This window comes from Oreochromis aureus, linkage group 18 (genome assembly GCF_013358895.1).
Source record: "Oreochromis aureus strain Israel breed Guangdong linkage group 18, ZZ_aureus, whole genome shotgun sequence".
Taxonomy (NCBI): Eukaryota; Metazoa; Chordata; class Actinopteri; order Cichliformes; family Cichlidae; genus Oreochromis; species Oreochromis aureus.
The window spans coordinates 29,439,623-29,457,716 of NC_052959.1; the positions used below are offsets into that span (position 1 = coordinate 29,439,623).

General features: G+C 39.7%; 1 protein-coding gene across 2 annotated transcripts in view; it reads right to left on the bottom strand.

Moving 5' to 3' along the window:
- The window catches only part of LOC116331658 (receptor-type tyrosine-protein phosphatase N2-like), a 218,263-nt gene that overhangs the window by 18,855 nt on the left and 181,314 nt on the right, over positions 1-18,094 (bottom strand). For both annotated transcript variants that reach the window (XM_039602794.1, XM_031754416.2), the window contains exons 17-20: positions 11,406-11,483; positions 8,311-8,430; positions 7,487-7,653; positions 396-449 (exon numbers count right to left, since the gene is read on the bottom strand). In XM_039602794.1, the coding sequence (XP_039458728.1) occupies positions 396-449; positions 7,487-7,653; positions 8,311-8,430; positions 11,406-11,483 (419 nt within the window). The remainder of the gene's footprint in view (positions 1-395; positions 450-7,486; positions 7,654-8,310; positions 8,431-11,405; positions 11,484-18,094) is intronic.

The following is an 18,094-nucleotide window of genomic DNA, read 5'->3' on the forward strand; positions in this document are numbered from 1 at the left end:
CTGCAAGCTTTGAACTGCCTCCAATTAAAAGTTACCCTCCTCCGCGGACAGTTTGTCAAATTAAATCACAACTTTTTGGCTAATCTCTCATTTAAAATGTTTGTCGTCCCACACATGCTGACAAGTGACATGGCAGTTGGTGGGAAATTAAATGGTGATGTGGACTGGAGGTCAGAAACCACAAAGGACCTGGGCAATTTGAGTTTTAAATCCTCTGAAAAAAGAAACTTTAAAACAATTTAACCAGTAACTTTAAAAGATCTGTGCTTGTTTGCGAGTTTGCCAGCATAATGCAGCACGTCTCTGTGAAAACAGAATGCATTTGATATCACTGAATAGAAGCTATGAATAAGCCACCATAAAAAGCATTCTGCTTTAGTTATTAGCATACTTGCCTGCAGTGGACTATGATAGGACATGAGCGCCCCCGGTAGCACTTGTTAACTTTCCTGTAAACAAAACAAGACAGAAAGAAAAAGTTAGTGTTAACACAGAGATGATAAAAGGGAGAGATACGGCTTAAGAAATCCGTCATAGAAATCAACAGAAAAAAATACTTTAAGGAGCCAATTATCTGCTTTATAACAGCTGAACTGGGAAATAAGGGAGCCAATGGTGTTGTTGCATTGCTGCAATTGCACAGCTGAGGTTCAGTTCAGTTTTATCTCTCTGATAGAATGCATATTTACTAATAGTAATAAAGATGAAGGTAAGTACACTTTTCCTCTTGGTTATTGCATGCATAGATGAAGTAAAACCTGCAAGGAAAAAACTTAAAAAATGAAAGTGTTAACCTTACTTTAGAACAATAACACCTTATTCTGGAGGATTAATATCACAGATACAGCATCACATACAGTCAGCACGGGTGCATCAGGGCTTCAAAAAATAAGAAAAAACATCCTGCACAAAACTACTTCTAATTTTAGCATGTTTTACACGTTTTTACATGTCAAAACTGGTACTCAATATGACTATCACTGCCATAAAATTCACCAATTTGTCCCATACCACCTACCATGGTATAGCGGACAATTTAATAACAGAGCCCTAATTCCAAAAAAGGTGCGATGTTGTTTAAAATGTAAATAAACATGACACAAATATTTGCAGATAATTTTACATTTGGCAGCAGCGTCACATCTCAAAAGAGTTGGGATGGGGCAATTAAATGCTGGACAAGTGAGTGGTACTTAAAAGTAACAGCTGGAGGAACATTTTGCAACTAATTAGGTTAACTGGCAGCAGGTCAGTAACATAAAAAAGACATCTTAGAGAGAGTTTCTCAGAAGTGAAGATGAGCAGAGGTTCGCAAATCTGCAGAAAACACTACATGTACAAATTGTGGGAGAATTTAAGAATAATGTTCCTGCACTTTCAATATCTCATTTCCTGCAGTGCACAATATCAGAAAAAGAATAACAGAATCTGGTGAAATGTCAGTGCTCAAAGGCAAGCCCGAAAATCAATACTGGATGCTGATGATCTTCCGGCCTTCAGGTGGCACTGCACTAAAAACAGTCATCACTCTGTCATGCAAATCGCTGCATGGTCTCAGGAACACTTCCAGAAATGATTGCCTTTGAAGACAGTTCACTGTGCTGTCCATAAATGCAGGATAAAACTCTACTGTGCAAAGAAGAAGCCATCTGTGAACATGATCCAGAAATGGTAAAGCCCATTTAAAATGGACTGAGGCAAAATGGAAAACTGTTCTGTGGTCAGATGAATTGAAATTTGAAATTCTGTGGAAAGCAATGACGCCATGCCCTCCAGACTAAAGAGAAGAGGGGACCATCTGGCTTGTTATTAGCTTCAAAGGTTCAGTTCAAAAGTCTGCATCTCTGGTTGTACGGGAGCGCATTAGTACCTATGGAAATGGCATCTGGCACATCTGGAATGGCACCATCAGTGCTCAAAGGTATATGCAGGTTTTAGAGCAACACCCATCGTCTTGTTCAGGGACAGCCTTGCATATTTCAGCAAGACAATGTTAAACTGCATGCTGCATCATTACAACAGCACGGCTTTGAAGTAGAATTCAGATGGTGAACTATCCTGCCTGCCCCAGACGTCCACAGACTGATATTAAAGTAAACGGGGATGCTGTCCCAACTTTTTTAACACATCTTTTTGCCATCAAATTCTGAATGACATTTTTGTATGTCACATTTATACAACCTAAGCATTTGATCTGTTTTCTATGTTCTGTTGTAAATAAAATATGTCAATCAATCATTGCATTCTGTTTTTATTTGCATTTTACACAATGTCCCTACTTTTTCTGAACTGGGTTTGTATTATTATAATTTGTAGTCTCATGTAATAAAACCACAATCTACATGCTGTTACAAAACCTGCTTTACTGTTTACTTCTCGCACTAAGCTGCAGTTAGAGGAGGTTCCTTATGTGGTGCACAGTTTAATTTAAACCAAATTTCAAAAGATCAGAGAGCCATGCTTCATTCGCAGTATGAAATAGTACATATTTTTTTTTACTGATGCTCACGTACATTTCAAAATCAGTATAGTTGAACACAATCACGAGAAATCGCACAGACATTTATAATCTGAAAGAAAATCATCATAATATTCCACAACAGAAGAGAATCTGTGGCTGCTGTCACCCATGCATGAAAAACGTCAACAGTATGAGGAACACCACATTCTTCTCTCTTTTTTTTTTTTTAAAGACTGGGGTTAAAACACAACAACTTTGCACCTTGTTCATCAAAAAACACAGCAGTGAGCAGATCTGCACAAACTCACAGCTTCCATCTGAGAACGCAGCAGAAAGGCTGAGTTTGATCCCAGCTGGAGATCATCTCTAATTCTATTTTATGGTGAAACTCAAAATAACAATATTCATCTGAAACATATTATGTGAAGGTACGCTGTGTGTATGTGTGTGGCCTTTTTATAATCCATTATGCATCACCAGTCAGAGAAAGAAGCTTCAAACGTGCAGTTTTGATGCTTTTCCTTCCCTGAACTTGAAGTTTTTGTGGTCATTTATGTTTAATTATTAAAATTTATAACCGTCTTTAAAAACACTTATTTAAACAGGGTGTAGTGGGAAGTAAAAAGTAAAAATTAATGATCAGTTATTTGTCTTGCTTATTGTTCATATCCTAAATTACTGCATTTGAGTTACAAATGTATATATCTTATTATTGCAAGAGGTCAAAAGAAGGCAAAAAAAGCAAGTATAATTATATAATTGTCACTTTGTAGCTAAACAAATGATGTAAGCGGTGGGTTTTACCTGGTGTTTCCTGCAGGGCAAAACAACAAGCAACATTACACAAACTCGAGTTTTGAAAAAAACAAAGGCCGATCACCAAAATTCCCCTCACATTTTCATCCACCGCCCCACTAAAATTGAAAAGTCAGACCTCACTAGAGACAATCAAAAGTGATGTAACCATGGAAACAGCCAGCAGAGGATCTCCAGTAGGCGGGGTGGGAGGTCGGGGCGTGGGTGTATAGCAGGGTGTGAGATTCAAAGGAAATGCCCCGTAAGAGAGATACTAGCTTGATGGGGAGCCAGATAGGGAGAGGGGGATCAAAAGCCAGAAAGGGAGGCGCAGAAAAGAGCGGAAAAAAAATCGATGGAGTGGATGACGACAGAGAGAGATGGTGAAAGATACAGACCGGCAGCCTGACGGACAGAAATGAAAGACTTAGAGTATGTCCGCTCTTTATACGCATTAGCATTTTTGGATCGATATTGTGAAATATCCTGTTGTTGTCTACAAACCAACAAAATTGTACAACAAGGTCAACATTTCTCCAATCAAACACATTTGCAATATGAGGTCATGTTTTTCTCATGCTTTTAATTGGGTGTGTCCCATTATTTCAAACACAGTAATGTCTACACAACCCATGCATCGACACGCAGCAGCCCTGCAGCACTTAAAAATGTATTTTTAGAGACAATAACTCATGAAATGCCACACTGCCACAATTTGCAATCTGCCTGTAAACAGCGCATGCAAATTTCCACATTATGAAACTGGTCCCAGATCTGCCTATTTGATACAACTAAGCCTATATACATATGTTTCAGTGACTTCAGTCAAATACTGGCATGTTGTTGAAAAAGCTGGCATCTCACACACAAAGTGTCTTTGGCACAAGTTCTGTGATGCACTGGGTTCAGTTTAAAGGGGCACATTTTAATCCAGACCCTCATCCTTTCCTTAACCTAACCATACAGTTTCAGTGCCTAAGCCTAACCAGCAAGCAAAGGTGAAAGTGACTTATAAAGCTCAAAGCCTGTACTGTGTAATCAGCTGGATCTAGATGGAGGGAGCCCAGTCTCATAGAAGTGATTGTAAAGTTTGTTCCCCTTTGCATGCAGAAGATCCAGCAAAGTCCACATTAGCAGGTTGGAAAGAAATGTTATCCTTTGTTGATGGTCTGAGACCTGGTAGACTGGAGTTTGGCTAGTATGATATTTTAGACTTTTATTTTTATTTACTGACTTGTTAGAATTAGGTAACAAAACTACTCATATAGGAAAAGGCCACAGTTTCGGTTAAAACACACACTTCTACCACAAAATATACTGTAAATCTCCAATTTGCACCTCACATAGGATAAGTGGAAGAAAATTGATGGACGGCTATTTTACATCATTTACTCCAGTAGTAGTATATAATAAAGTGGTTTAAAAGTGGTGTATAATAAATTCAAGGTTATGTTTTGCTAGTTTAAGAATCTGATACCAGCACATACGATGAATGAATGGACAATCCCAAAAAAACCCAACAGAAGTTTTATTCATTGTTTATATAAGGACAAAGTATTAGACCCTAAGTTAGGAATCACCAGGCAACACGGAAAAAAGAAACAGACTAAAGCTAAGTGAGGGCGGAGAGAGATACCGGGCGGGAGCAAGAGAGACAAAAGCGACCAAGAGAGGAAAAGGAAGCATGGCGAGAGAGGAGGGGAGACCGGAGGCAGTCAAGCAAACCATGAGCAAGCAAAAAGGGAAGAGGTCATCTCAGGTCACTGGGCACAGCGAGAACAGAGGAGGAGGAGTGAGATGAAGAAGGAGAAAATAAGGGGAGGAGGAGAAGACCGGGAAAAAGAGGAGTAAAAGGGTGGGTTGGGGGGAGGGCCCATGAGGCCCCCTGGTTGTAGAGTCACAGTCTCCAATGATCACTTTTGTGACTATGCAACTGGGCTTATATTACTAGCTGCAACATCACAAAAATGACACTGGCAACCGCAAGTTAGCTGGTAAAACAGGGGGGGAAGGACAGAGAGGAGTTGTAAGCAAGGCTTCGGGTCAGTCAGGCCGGTGCGATTAGTGAACAACATGCCTGCACAAGCGCAAATGATGGAGAGGTACTTCAGCCGGTATCCTCAAATCGTCGAGGTGAAAAAAGGCAACACCAAAAAATAAAGAAAAGGGCAGATTGCTATTACGAAAGCACCATATCTGCTGTAATAAAAGTGAAAAATATCTCCCTCTGTGCCTTCTTCATTGTGTTCTGACCCAGCTGCCCTGTGAGTAAAAGCAATATTTCCTAACTGATGGTGTATGGTGACGCCCACCAGACCCTTTTATAATAGCAGTGACCACAAACTCTTACTCTTGATATCCCACCTAATTGATGTGCGCCAGCAGAATGGAGACACCAGGCCTATATATAAACCTGACTTGGGGTCTATCACTTGAGAAAATCCACAGTGAATCAGAGAAAAGGGGCCGGGGCGGCTAACACCTAATAGGCAATACAGTATATCAGTTTAAAAGAGGTCGAAGGGGAAAAGGAGGAGAGCAGTTATAAAGGCGCCGGAGATAAAGGATCACTTTGGAAGAGTATCCTCAATGCATTTTGAATTACACTGTTATCGAGTGGAAAGCGCCCAGGATGTTTAGAGGATATATAGATATTTTTCTGCCTGCATCTCAGGATCACAAGTCAAAACTCCTGGAGAAGTGCGAGGTTTGAAGCTATTATGCTGTAAGGAAATCACGAAAGCCTTTCAAAGCCTCTGTGGCTCAGGAAGGTGGAGGAGGGTGGAAAACAAACAACTTCAGGAGCTTCTATTAGACTCCTTCACTTTATCTTTGTTTTAAATAAAATGTCAGAGAAGAACCATCACGCATATGACCTACTGGATTTTAATATATGGCACAGCCTGACCAGTTTCTGAACTGTAATAAAACTGCATATACAAAATTCAAGGAAGCTAAAGCGATTTAGGTGCATTGGAGGATTTGCTTGGAAGGTTGGATTTCTGACTTTTTTGCTCTTCTGATGCCCTACTCGTGAATTCTGAGAACCTTCAGATAAGTTGCATGGACTAACAAATACACCAAAACTAAAGGACAATGGAAGAGGCTGTTGAACCAATGTCAAAGGCTGTGTGGCTCCTGAAAGTTAGCCTATTCATCACAGGATGAAAGAAAAGGATCAGTGAGAGTTCCAGTTAAGTCAAGCACTGCAACATATCAAGCAGAACAAACAAAAAAGAAAAGCAAAGCACTGCAAAAACATTTATTTGTGTAATATTTCTCCCATCCGTAGTTTCTTGTTATATTTACATGTGGAGAAGACTGACAGCATGCACACAAAAGCAAATGTTCCGCTACCATTGCTCTGTAGTTTGGTTTTTCTTATGTACACTTACAAAATGAAAACGTAGGCTGCCTTTGTTGTACTGGAGCAAAAGACGAGGGAAGAAACGGACTGTGGTGATTTTTCCTGAATGATATCATGCAAGGTGTTTCTCAGCTCTGCTGTGGAAATGAATGCTGTTATCAAAGTGGGTTTGCTCCAAAGGCGCCTTTCAAGAGAACTTCCAAAAAGTTTCTTTGATGGCTTCTGAAACCTCAATGCTTTCTCTATCAACATTAAAAGCTGGCTTAAGTACTTTATGCATTTCAAATGAAAATCAGTTTCAAGTAACTCTTTAAGCAAAATGCAAAGAAGTCTTTTATACTATACTATAGAAAAATAGGTTTAAAAAACATACAATGTGCAGGCCATGGTCAACTCAAAGGTAGGTAGTATTGCTGTGAGGGATAACAATGCAGCTTTTTCACAGTTCCTCGTCTCGTGGCTGTTTAGTTTTTCTCCATTTTGTCAATAGATAGCAGCAAAAAGGACCCTGGCACAGGGTGAATGGCCATTTATGATGCATAAGAGGAAACCTTTACCCTTGAAGCAAGACAGATGGTCTTGCTGTAAACACCATGGCACCTCGTACGAAAGAAAACTGAATGGCAAGAGTTATTGGTCCATGTTTTTGACTCACTTTGACTTTGTGTTTTGCCCCAAGATGTTTTCAGCTTTTCTTTTACTGTTAGGTTTGTGCACTGAAAACTAAAAAAGGCCAAATGACTTTATACACGTGTGCCTGATGCCTGAGGACTAGAAACAAACCCAGCAGCTTAGATGACCCAGGAACGAGAGTGGGCTGTTTTGTTTTAAGCTCTCTGAAACTTTCTGAAGAAGCTCCCTACCTGCGGAAGTCAAGTAGTGTTCGGCTGGTCTCCGGCACGTTCTGGTTGAGCCAGGTCAGGAAATGGAACTGAGTGACGGTCCGCGTTTCGTTGGTCTGCATGTTCTTCAAGTAGAAGCTACGAACCAGGAAGTCATCGCACCAGATGTGTTCAGACACCAGGTTCACCTGGAAGGATGCAGGAAACAGACGTGTATTCCCCCATGCACGAAATTTGTCGAGAAATGTTCTGATCGGCTTATGCGCTTACTAATTCCAGAAGAGATAAAGTGGAACAAATGGAATTATTTTGACAAGAAGATAATCTTTTATGATAACTAATCTTTTATTTTTATTTGGTCACAATCAAGTTCATATTTTATTAGAAGATAATCTTTTATGATAAATAATCTTTTTTATTTTTATTTGGTCCCAGTCAAAGTTCATATCGATCCACCCATTCACACACACATACACACTGGTCACATAATATTTAGGGGGGGGGGCTGAGTTCCCTGAGTAGGAGATGGATGTAACACATGCTATACTGAGTCAGATGCTAATGGAATAAAACTGCTGTAGTCTAACGCCTAGCTGTGTAGCATCCAAAATAATCATGTTCAGCATACACTGGTGTATGCGGTCCTGAAACAGGCCAATTTAGCACCTTTCAATGTCCATTTTAAGACTTTCTTCTGATTGGCTGCCCCTCACAAACAGCAGATTTGAACAACATGTGAGAGGATATTTGCTCTCATTCACAACAAAAATCAAGACTCAGTTTCAAACATTTGTATTCAATATATATGTGACAGAAAATAAGGAACAGTATAACAGATCTTTTACCTCGTAGATGTGGTACAGGTTGGATCCTTCATCTGGCCAGTAATGGTAGCACTGCTTCACCCCGCTCTCAACAAGAGGTGTCAACATAACAATGACCACACAGCCATTCTCCCAAACCATCTGCAAACAAAATACACAGGCAGGTAAATGATTGTAGCTCTTAGCTTTTAGAGACAAGAATGAACTCATGTTTTTTGTTTTTAATTGTTCCTAATTCATTTTTGCAGCACTTAAGATAAACTCTCTCAAAAGTCCAAATATCCTGCGTTACTTAATGTTCTTTGAAAACTTTTTAATCAAAAGTAAAGCGTTCAGCCATTTCTTAAGAGTAGGAGTCATATTCTTGAAGGAGTGGAGAGCTTGATTTGGAACAAGATCTCATGTGAAGCTGTCAACACCTCCCAGAACCTGCCAACAGTAACACTGACATGTGTCCTCACTCACCCACTCTCTTGGATATCGGTCCATCATTAGTTCAAATTTTGTTCTAGCTATCATTTTGGAAAGGGAGGTGTTTGTTTCAGGGGAGCGAGGAAAAAAAGAAAAATCTTGGTTTGAGACATGCTTGCTGTTTCCAACTTTTGTGAGCAACTACAAGGAAGTAAAGCTTTCTGACAAGTAATTGCTGTAGCAGTTCAGGCTGTTCCCTCCCCCAGCTGGGTCGTTCCACATCTGAGACCTGCCTGTGGTCGTATTTTTCCTTCTGGCAGTCATATTCTCACAGCCGGAGGGTGGTCTTGCTCAGGAGATCCATTCAACGCTGATCAGAGGTAACAGTCAGCCGTTAATGGAAGCCATAAAACAATACCGCTCCCACATCATCGGGTTAGATTATAAAGATGGCCGCACCTGCCGCTCAGTCATGAGCGCTGCCACACCTTGCCGAAGATTTAGCAGATGTTAATTGCGGTGGGTTTTGAATTACTGCGCCTCTCCACACTATTCCTCTCAGTCCTCGCTGCTTCAGTGATTAGTCTCACGGATCTAAAAATGTGACGGTGCACTTTTTGAGAAATTGTGTTAATTTGCTTCAGCTGACAGGGTGTGAACTCCGCTGCTGCTGCTGCCTGGAGGAAAAGCTCCCTCCTTTAAAACTCAAGGTTTGTTAAAAAGCTACATTTATTTAAACCCATATTTTTCCACAAAAAAAAGTGAAGGGTGTGCTGTGCTCTTTTAGAAAGTTTCGTGTACATAAACTTTCTGAAGATGTTGGAAAACTTTTTTCCTGTGTAATAACCTTGGCCGGCTCTTGATTAAGCAATCTGATAAGACACAGTAATGCTAGTTAAGTCAACTGGGCCTCAACACAACATGAAGGCTGAATAAAGCCCGAGTACAGAAGCCTGTAAAGCACAGAGAGGCCACTTAATGAACCTGAGATGAATCCATGATGAGCAGCAGGAATCGTCTGAGGCTTTTAGATAAAGTCTTTAAATGATCTTTTTAGCTACAGGCTAAGGCCTGCGGACTGATATGGAGATACTTAGACACCCATATTGGTTTTGTGGCTTCTCGTTCACATCTATTTAGAAAGTCTATTGCTTTTTTAAGGAGTGGGACTCCTATGCGAACTACATTATGTGCACTTCTTTCAGGTCAAGGGCATCCATCCTAAAACCACTCTCGCAGATATAGAGGTAAGTTGACTGTCCTTTCTTTTTATATCGGCCTTCTGTACCACTCAAAAATGCACATATTTCTAGACAAAAACAAGATTTGGACTACAGAAATGGAACAGAAGGACGCTGCAGAAATGTTGGTGTAAAGTGTGAATAAAGAGGACCAGGACCAATATACCAACCAACACTTCTCCTTCCCTGAAAGAGAAGTATTTAGAGCTGGACGGGGATTAGTGGAAAGGAAGAAGGAAGGTAGGAGGCGAGTAATGGTGTAATAGGGCTCTCATTCCCCCAGACAAGACCTCAACATCGCCACCACTGTCACTACGGAAACCCGCCTAACGAGCTGAATTTCCATTCAACTCAAGCTGGAAGTCACACACCTAACTTCTCACCTCTCCTGCCTCGTTTCAAGCATTTTGTTTGCTTGCTTACTTTGCTGGACTGTTAAACTAAAGTTATTTTAGTTCCACTTTTGTGTAATCATAAATGTGCCATTGTGCACACACATCTTACCGCACTTCCCACTCGTCTTGACTGCTCACTTGAAGCCAAATTTGACATTTTTATTTTATTCAGTCTCTATTTATAAAGAGTGGGTTGGCTAAGCACGCATGCTTTTTAACAGCAGTGGAATGACGGGAACCAAAACAGGTTCGCTGTGGTAATGGGCAGTTTAACAAGCGACGGTGTACCTACAAAATTATTTGTGTTAATCACAACTTTTTAAAGCCTTTTCCAAAAAATGATTGGCGAACGCAATCGAGAGCGCAGTATGCAACAAAACTAAGGTTTATTAAGAAAATAGAAAATAATAATATAATATTTATTTCCAAATTAACCAAGACAATAATATTTGGATTCTGTGTTCTTGGTTTTTCTGGATATTTTTCACATCTAAACAAAAAAGAATATCAAACAGCTCATTTCAAATGAACTGCTTTTTATATTTTAATTAATTGGATTAGTTGGAACTTCTGTAGTGTAGTGACTCTATGCAAGCCTGAGATTTCTTTTTCTTTGTGCCCCTCCTTGGTCTGCCCAAGTGAGAATACAGCGGGGATATAACTTGTTTGACAAGGGGACCTTTACTTCCAACCTCCCTGCTGCTTCACTCAACATACACCTAACACCAAGACTGGCCAGAATAACTTATTGATCTCCTGGTCTCAGATTCAAACCCAATCCAACATTTGGGACAGTGGGAAAAGTGTTTGCTACCCCCTGCATTAACAATGTGTCCCACTGAAGGCCAGTGTGTGTGTGTGTGTGTGTGTGTGTAAACAATGGTGGCGAGGCCAGTGAGTGTTATGGTGAAGGAAAGATTAATAATGACATCCACAGAAATGGCTGGTCTCCTGTGTGACTCGCTGCACTAATAAAAATCGGCTAACTCTTGTTTAAGAGAGGAGATTGTATTGATTTTTGTTTCATGAGTGTGTGTGCATGCATTTGTGTGTGTGTGTGTGTGTTTACCTGCCAGAAATCAGCCACAGTGGAGGGCAGGGGACCTTGAGTGGCAATGTAGGCTGGGTTCCTGGGATCGTGATCCATCTGTGGGGAGAGGAAAAAGGACAAGAGGGTGTAAATTTATAAAGGATGTCTCATTCTGAATGGCACAATTCATGTTTGTCCTGTCTCAAATTTTTTGATTTATAAGCCCATGATTATTTTGTTTAGCTGACTTCACTGGTCCCTTGTTTCTGGAAAAACAATGTTGCACAGTTCTCAGGAAGTAAACAGCACAGCAAGGTCAACTCAGACCTGAGAAGAAAGGATAAATTCCAATCATTGACTCTGACCTTGGTCATCTTATCCTGTAAGTCTACAGCACATCGAGGGCCGGTGTCCTGCAGGTTTTGGATGTGACCTGATCCAACACAGCATTCAAATGGCTACAGACCTCCTCAACATGTCTTGTAGTTCTCCAGAGGCAAAACTACTCATTTGTTCATTGTTCACCCAGGGTGTTATCTAAAACCTGCAGGACATGACAACCCCTGTCTACAGCATAACAGACATTTGCAAAGTTCATTCCAATCAAAGGGAATGACAACTGTTCCAATTGTTACATTAAGTGTATTTTTTCACTTAATTGTGAAGTGAAACCAATAGTTTTGCATAGGTTTAATAAGGAAATCAAATCATTGTGCATTCCTGGCTGTTTTTGGTAATTCCTATATTGATATTGTCCAACTTTCGTTATCCTAGTTTCTGTCATCATCATCATCCTGATCTAAGCAGCAACTTCTGGGTCTAGAAAAATAAAGCCAATGGAGAAGTCCCCAAAACTTTAGATAGAGCAACTTGAGATTGGCTTCAAAAGATAACAGGCAGACTGTTAAAATGTACAGCTTTGCAGAAGAATAAACATGGCTACAGCATGCTTGTAGCTGTAGTCCCTTTAAGGTCATGGCCTTATGCATTTATTTATCATTTGCCGTTCAGTTAACTGTTGTAAGAGCCCAAGTTTGTGCTCCAGTTTTGATGTAATTAATTCATTCTAGTATTTTATGTCTATGTTATCAACTGGCAGATACACTATATGGCCAAAAGTACTGGGTCACATACACATTACACCTACAGGAGTCTAAACTAAGAATCCTTGAGGCCAAGTCCGTAACATGCAACTGTTTCAATTATATTGATTGTCATTTTAACAGATTTTTTAAATTTTTATTTGAATTTTATTGAATGTTGTTGAACTTTATTGAACTTTATTGAATTTTACTGACTTTATTTTTTTTATTTTTTATTTATTTATTTATTTATTTTAATTATTTTTTTTTATTTTTTTATTTTTTCATTTATTTTTGCATGTGTGTTGTTGCTGCCTGTGTTTAATTAAGTAATTTCTGTAACTGTGAGACACTTGCTGCTGCTTTACTTGGCCAGGTCTCCCTTGAAAAATAGGTTCTTTCAATGGGATCTTCCTGGTTAAATAAAGGTTAAATAAAATAAAAATAAACCCCATGTCTTGAGTTTTGTTGCTTATTTAATTGTTCATTGTGATTCTTGGTTTGTGTAATGTTTATATTAACTTCATGTAGTACTTAGTGTATTTAGTTTAGTTTAGATTCCTCAAAACCAGGACAAACAGATTCAAACAGCTTTCATCCAACAGCAAACACACTCATCAAAGCAATAACATGAGTTTGTTTGTGCAATTAGGGATGGGTGCAATACATCCGGACAACAGGACAGTATGTCTGTGTCTATTGTGTGTGTGTGTGCATGTGTTTATGTTTGTGTTTTTCTAATGGAGTGTGCACCTTTAATTTCATTTGTTACAATGACAATAAAGCTATTCTATTCTCAGTTCCTAGTTTTAACTTTATTCCTCCCTTAGCATTCTTCCCTCCTGTGTTAAATTTTGTTTGTATTAAGCTCCACTTCCTGTTTTATTTTGGTGAGCTTGTGTTCCTTGTGCATTGTCTTGAATTTTGCTTCCTTTACTCGTCTGTTATGATTCTGTTCAGCCGTGTCTCATTTTCTCCAGTTGTCTCCACTCCTCTAATCACCCTTTTGTATATATATAGTTGCTCTCTTTCCTTTTGCCTTTGTCGGGGTGGCAGCTCACTTTCCTCTCATGTCTCCCAGCGTGCCCTAGCCTTACGTCTCACAAATGTAGTTTAAAGTTTTCAGTTTCTTTTGTAATTTATGTTCCATGCTTAATAAATGGCTTGCTTTTAGTTGATCACAATCCACCTCTGCATCTCTGCATTACACGTCTGAAGATACTTTTAAGAACTAATGAGGGGACATAAATCATCACGCGCCATGCACAAGGAAAAATCATCAGTCCTTTTGAATTGAGCAAATCTAAGTGCGTTAGTAAAATGTACCCCCTGTTTAAAGTGTTGATATTCATGGCTAGAAGCTTCTTGGAGAAGGAGCTGAGCAGCTGCAGAGCAACTCAGACTTCCTCCTTAACTTAATGAAAATTCCAGAAGGGTGGCGGAGGCGTCGAGAGCAAAAGACAGGAGACGAACGTGAGCTGAATTCGCGAGCAAGTGAGTGACAACCCTGCCAATTACCATGCAAATTGTATAGTAAATGTAATAATTGGCTGACCAATTTAGCTGGAAGCAATTACAGAGGGAAGACAGATAATTTATGGGGTTTTTCTGTACACCAAATTGTCTTTAATGGCCCTCTGTTCCTTTTATGAATGCCAAACAATAATGCACTTCTAATGAACTTAAAATAATTTTACCTAGAGAGAGAAAAGGCGACATGGTGGCAGCGAGTTTTGCTCATTAAAACGGCGAGAACTGCATCACGGACAAAAAATAGCTGGAGGCCAAGAAAATATGTGGACAGTCATTTACATATATTTCTTTTAGTCTTGGGTAGTTTTTTTCTCGAGGTTATTATTTAACATCAGTGCTGGACTTGTAGCAAAATGACAGAAAACATTTAATTTGATTGTCCATGTACCTGAATATTTATTTCATGTCTGCGAGAGACATTTATACCCAGTTTTTAGAAAAATCCTCCCATGTGTGTAAGCAGAACTAAGCATTACACAATATGAGTGTCTTAGGAGCATCAAAAGCTAAAATCTATTGCCTTCCAGTCACATAAGAGGTTTTCAGAATTTCACTCACATCCGTGACTGCTTTGAATGAAGCACTAATATTCCCCTTGCCTATACCAGGGTGTTAGAGCCTGGTTTAGAAAAAAACAGAAGAACCTGGAAGATTCAGAGTGGTAAGATCTGGGAAATTATAAGAAAAGGATCGGGTAAGGCAGAAAAGAGATTGTAAAGTTTGAAACCTTGTGATGGATGAAGATGAGAAACGGTAGGGGAAGATACAGCAGGCTGGGAGAAAATGCAGAGTCACTATAAAGATGAAAAGATGAGCAGAGAAGGAAAGACGCACCAGGAGGGCTCTCTACTCTTGACATCTGTCGTTTTATTTCTTTCTCCACCCTCCCTTTCTTTGCGGAGACACAATGCTTCCTGACATCTCAAAGTGTATCCAGAATTAAACCCCACCATTAGTGACATTGCGAAAGGACAACTGTCTTTCTCTCTTTCACACACACTCCTGTTAATGAGGGAAAAAAGTGGAGGATGTGACGTGCGTAATTATCCCTGTTATTGGGTTTTTGTCTTTTCTGTGGAAGGAAGGAGTCAAATTCTGTGTGTGTTTGTCACTGTCTGATTAGTCTGATGATGTTACTACAATCTGACACCTCTGTGTGTGTGTTGGTGTGTGTCTGTGTGTTGATTCCATCTGGGGTTAAAATGCTGGCTGCCAGCTATTAGTTGTAATTGTGAGTCTATTTTAGGAAATGATAATTATAAAGCTTCTATCACTGAGACAAAACTCATCGTTAGCATGCGCAGATCCTTTTTAAAACTTCTATGTCGTGACTTGTGTTCATAACAAGTCAAAATCTTTGATCCTGCTCCTTTTTTTTAACCACTTTTTCTCCTTACTTTACATTTTGAAGCATACTAACATGCAAGTTGTCTTGTCAGTGAGTTTGGCTGGTAATCGAGTATGCTGCAGTCCAGACCCATAACGCCTGACTTACACTTCTGTTGAAGGGTTCAGAGGGGTTTGCGGTTACGTCGCAGGTTACGATGTAGACTTCCCACTGAACCATAAATTGAAAATATTTTATTTATCACAGGTGAAGCTAATCTACATTGGTGGTGAAGTGTGACCATACTTGACTAAGCTAACAAGCAAACTTGCGTTGGAAACTTGTGTTTCCTGTTTTAGTTTCTCATAAGGTGTTAGATCCTTGGTTTTTCCTGGGTTATTTCTTTTAACTGAGGTCGTTTGGACATGCAAAAGTTCTTTTCAGTGAAATTGGCAGCACTGTTTGCTGGGTAGCGTTTCAGGACAGACAGCCTGTGCTACACCATGATGCATTAACGCACTGATGTCGAAGAGAGTGGAAACAAAATGCAATATTTGCTTTAATTTTCTTCAGTGCAACTCTTTTAAAACCTTAATCAAAAACTTCAACCGGACTGCCAATAAACACTGTGAGGCTGATTTAAAGTCAGTGTTATCTGCACACGACATGCACCAAAATAAGTGTGTGTGTGTCTGAGTAATACGTGAGTGATTGATTATGTCTTAGAAAGTGTGTGCGTTTGATTGAGTCTGCAAGGAAACTATTGAGTCTGTTTCAGACTAACGGTGTTTGTGTGTTAAAGGAGGAACTGAGCGATTGATCGTGTTTCTGAGTAACTTTGTGCAACTGAGTGACTGATTACATGTGTGCGTTGGACTTTGGGCCACACAAAGTTGGGCATTTGTAAAACTCTGATTAACAAATATAGGATAACCAATAAAAAAGTTCCTAAGAAGTTTGTGATCCTTCTGCTTTTCTTTTAAAACATAAGATGGCAATAATATAGTTTGCATTCCACATTCAAACTTGTAAAAAGACAGAATTAAATGTTCAGCTTTTGTTGCTTAATTAGTGAATTGCCACGTTGGCGTAACTTGTAGTTATGCCAAACTCAAAGAGCTAAAAAAAAGTGAGTTTAGCGACCTGATATGTCCAAACTGCATCATGTAAAATGGTAATCCTTGATCCTCCACATTGAAGTTAAGGAAGAAGTCACAAGGCATTGAAACCAGACTGACCAACGGCTGCATTATGCAATAAACTTACTCATAGCAGAGCCAATTCAAACCCCATTACAACTCACCTAATTCAATCATGTAAATGATGTCGAATCAGAACATATGGATCAACCTTACATTGATCAGACAGTTGGCAGAAAACAGCTACTCTAACATACAGATAATTGTTTTGGTGGGAATGTGCAGCATTTTATTTTTTCGGGACAACACCATACAATTGTGTCACGGTGCTTCAGTTACTCTTGATGGAAGGAGAAGCACCTTGCATGGACACCATTGGGATGGATTTTTTTAATGTTGCAAGCATATATGAACTCAGTTTTAGATCACTTCTCACAGGCACCTATTGTTGCTAGGTTACAAAAATCATCTTCAAGGTCAAGTTTCAAAGTTCTCCTATAGCATTATTTACTGTGTTGTCCCATCTGTGTTTGGCTTGGTTGGTAAGACAGAAATCATTGATGAGCTTTGCAGTATTTGAAAAATCCGAGAATTTTTAACTGTGTTGGCCAGTTTGTACCTGAAGCCTTTGTGCACAAAATAGAGGCTGCAAGTGCAAAACCTGCTGTGACCACAGCCCCTAAGCCTACACTCTAGTGTTCAAAAGTGACAAAAAGCTTGAATTAAGTTCATATTTCTGTCTGGATGGGAGCAGAGCTAACAAGTTTCCTCAATATGGCAAAAGGAAATGACATAATTGCCAAAGAAAACCTCACCATGCTGGCCTACCTTTCTGTTCTTTGACCAGGAAGCCAGAAAGATTTTGTTTTACAAGCTGCTGAACAACATTGCAAACGTCCCTGCTCATCTACCTCCAGACAGAGAGACTGATATGGTAGAAAATTATCAGAAGACGTTATTCTTTAAATAAACTCACTGAGTACTTTGTTCTTACATAGTACTAATACTATGCAAGGTGATAATGCATCTGTGTTCCTGCGTGAGCGTCTGCTTTTGTATGTCTGCGTGGTTGTTTGCAATCAAATCGTCTATGTCACCGGGGCGTGTGTGTCTGTGTATGTGTGTGTTGTTAGTTTTTTAGGTTGTGTGTTCTTTTTGGTTTCAGCATGGTGCACTGCGTGTTTTTTAGCGAGTATGCGTATGTGTGGGTACGTGTGTTGCTTCCATTTTCGCATTTGTGTGCCTGCAACATTAGACAAGGTTGCTCTTTTGTTCCTGTATAGTTTTGATTCCTTCTCTCACATGCTCTCGCCTGCGCACACACAATCGCACACACAGAGCCACGTTTTGGTGTAACGCCCAGATTTGAAATGCATAGCGTTTCTGTTGCTTTTAATGGAATACCACTGTATCTGCCTCGAGGGAAACGTAAACCTACTACTCAACACTGGTTTCCAAATTGATACACTCACTTACTGAATTCATATGGCTCTTTCTTACCCCTTCTCCTTCCTACAGGCTGTTTAAATCTGTACCGTGCCAAAAAGAAAAAGACCCCAGTAAGGCAGGCACACTGTAACAGTAAACACGAAGTAGTGTCAAATTAGCATAACCCAAGGTCACAAACAATAGTTTCCCAGGACCCTA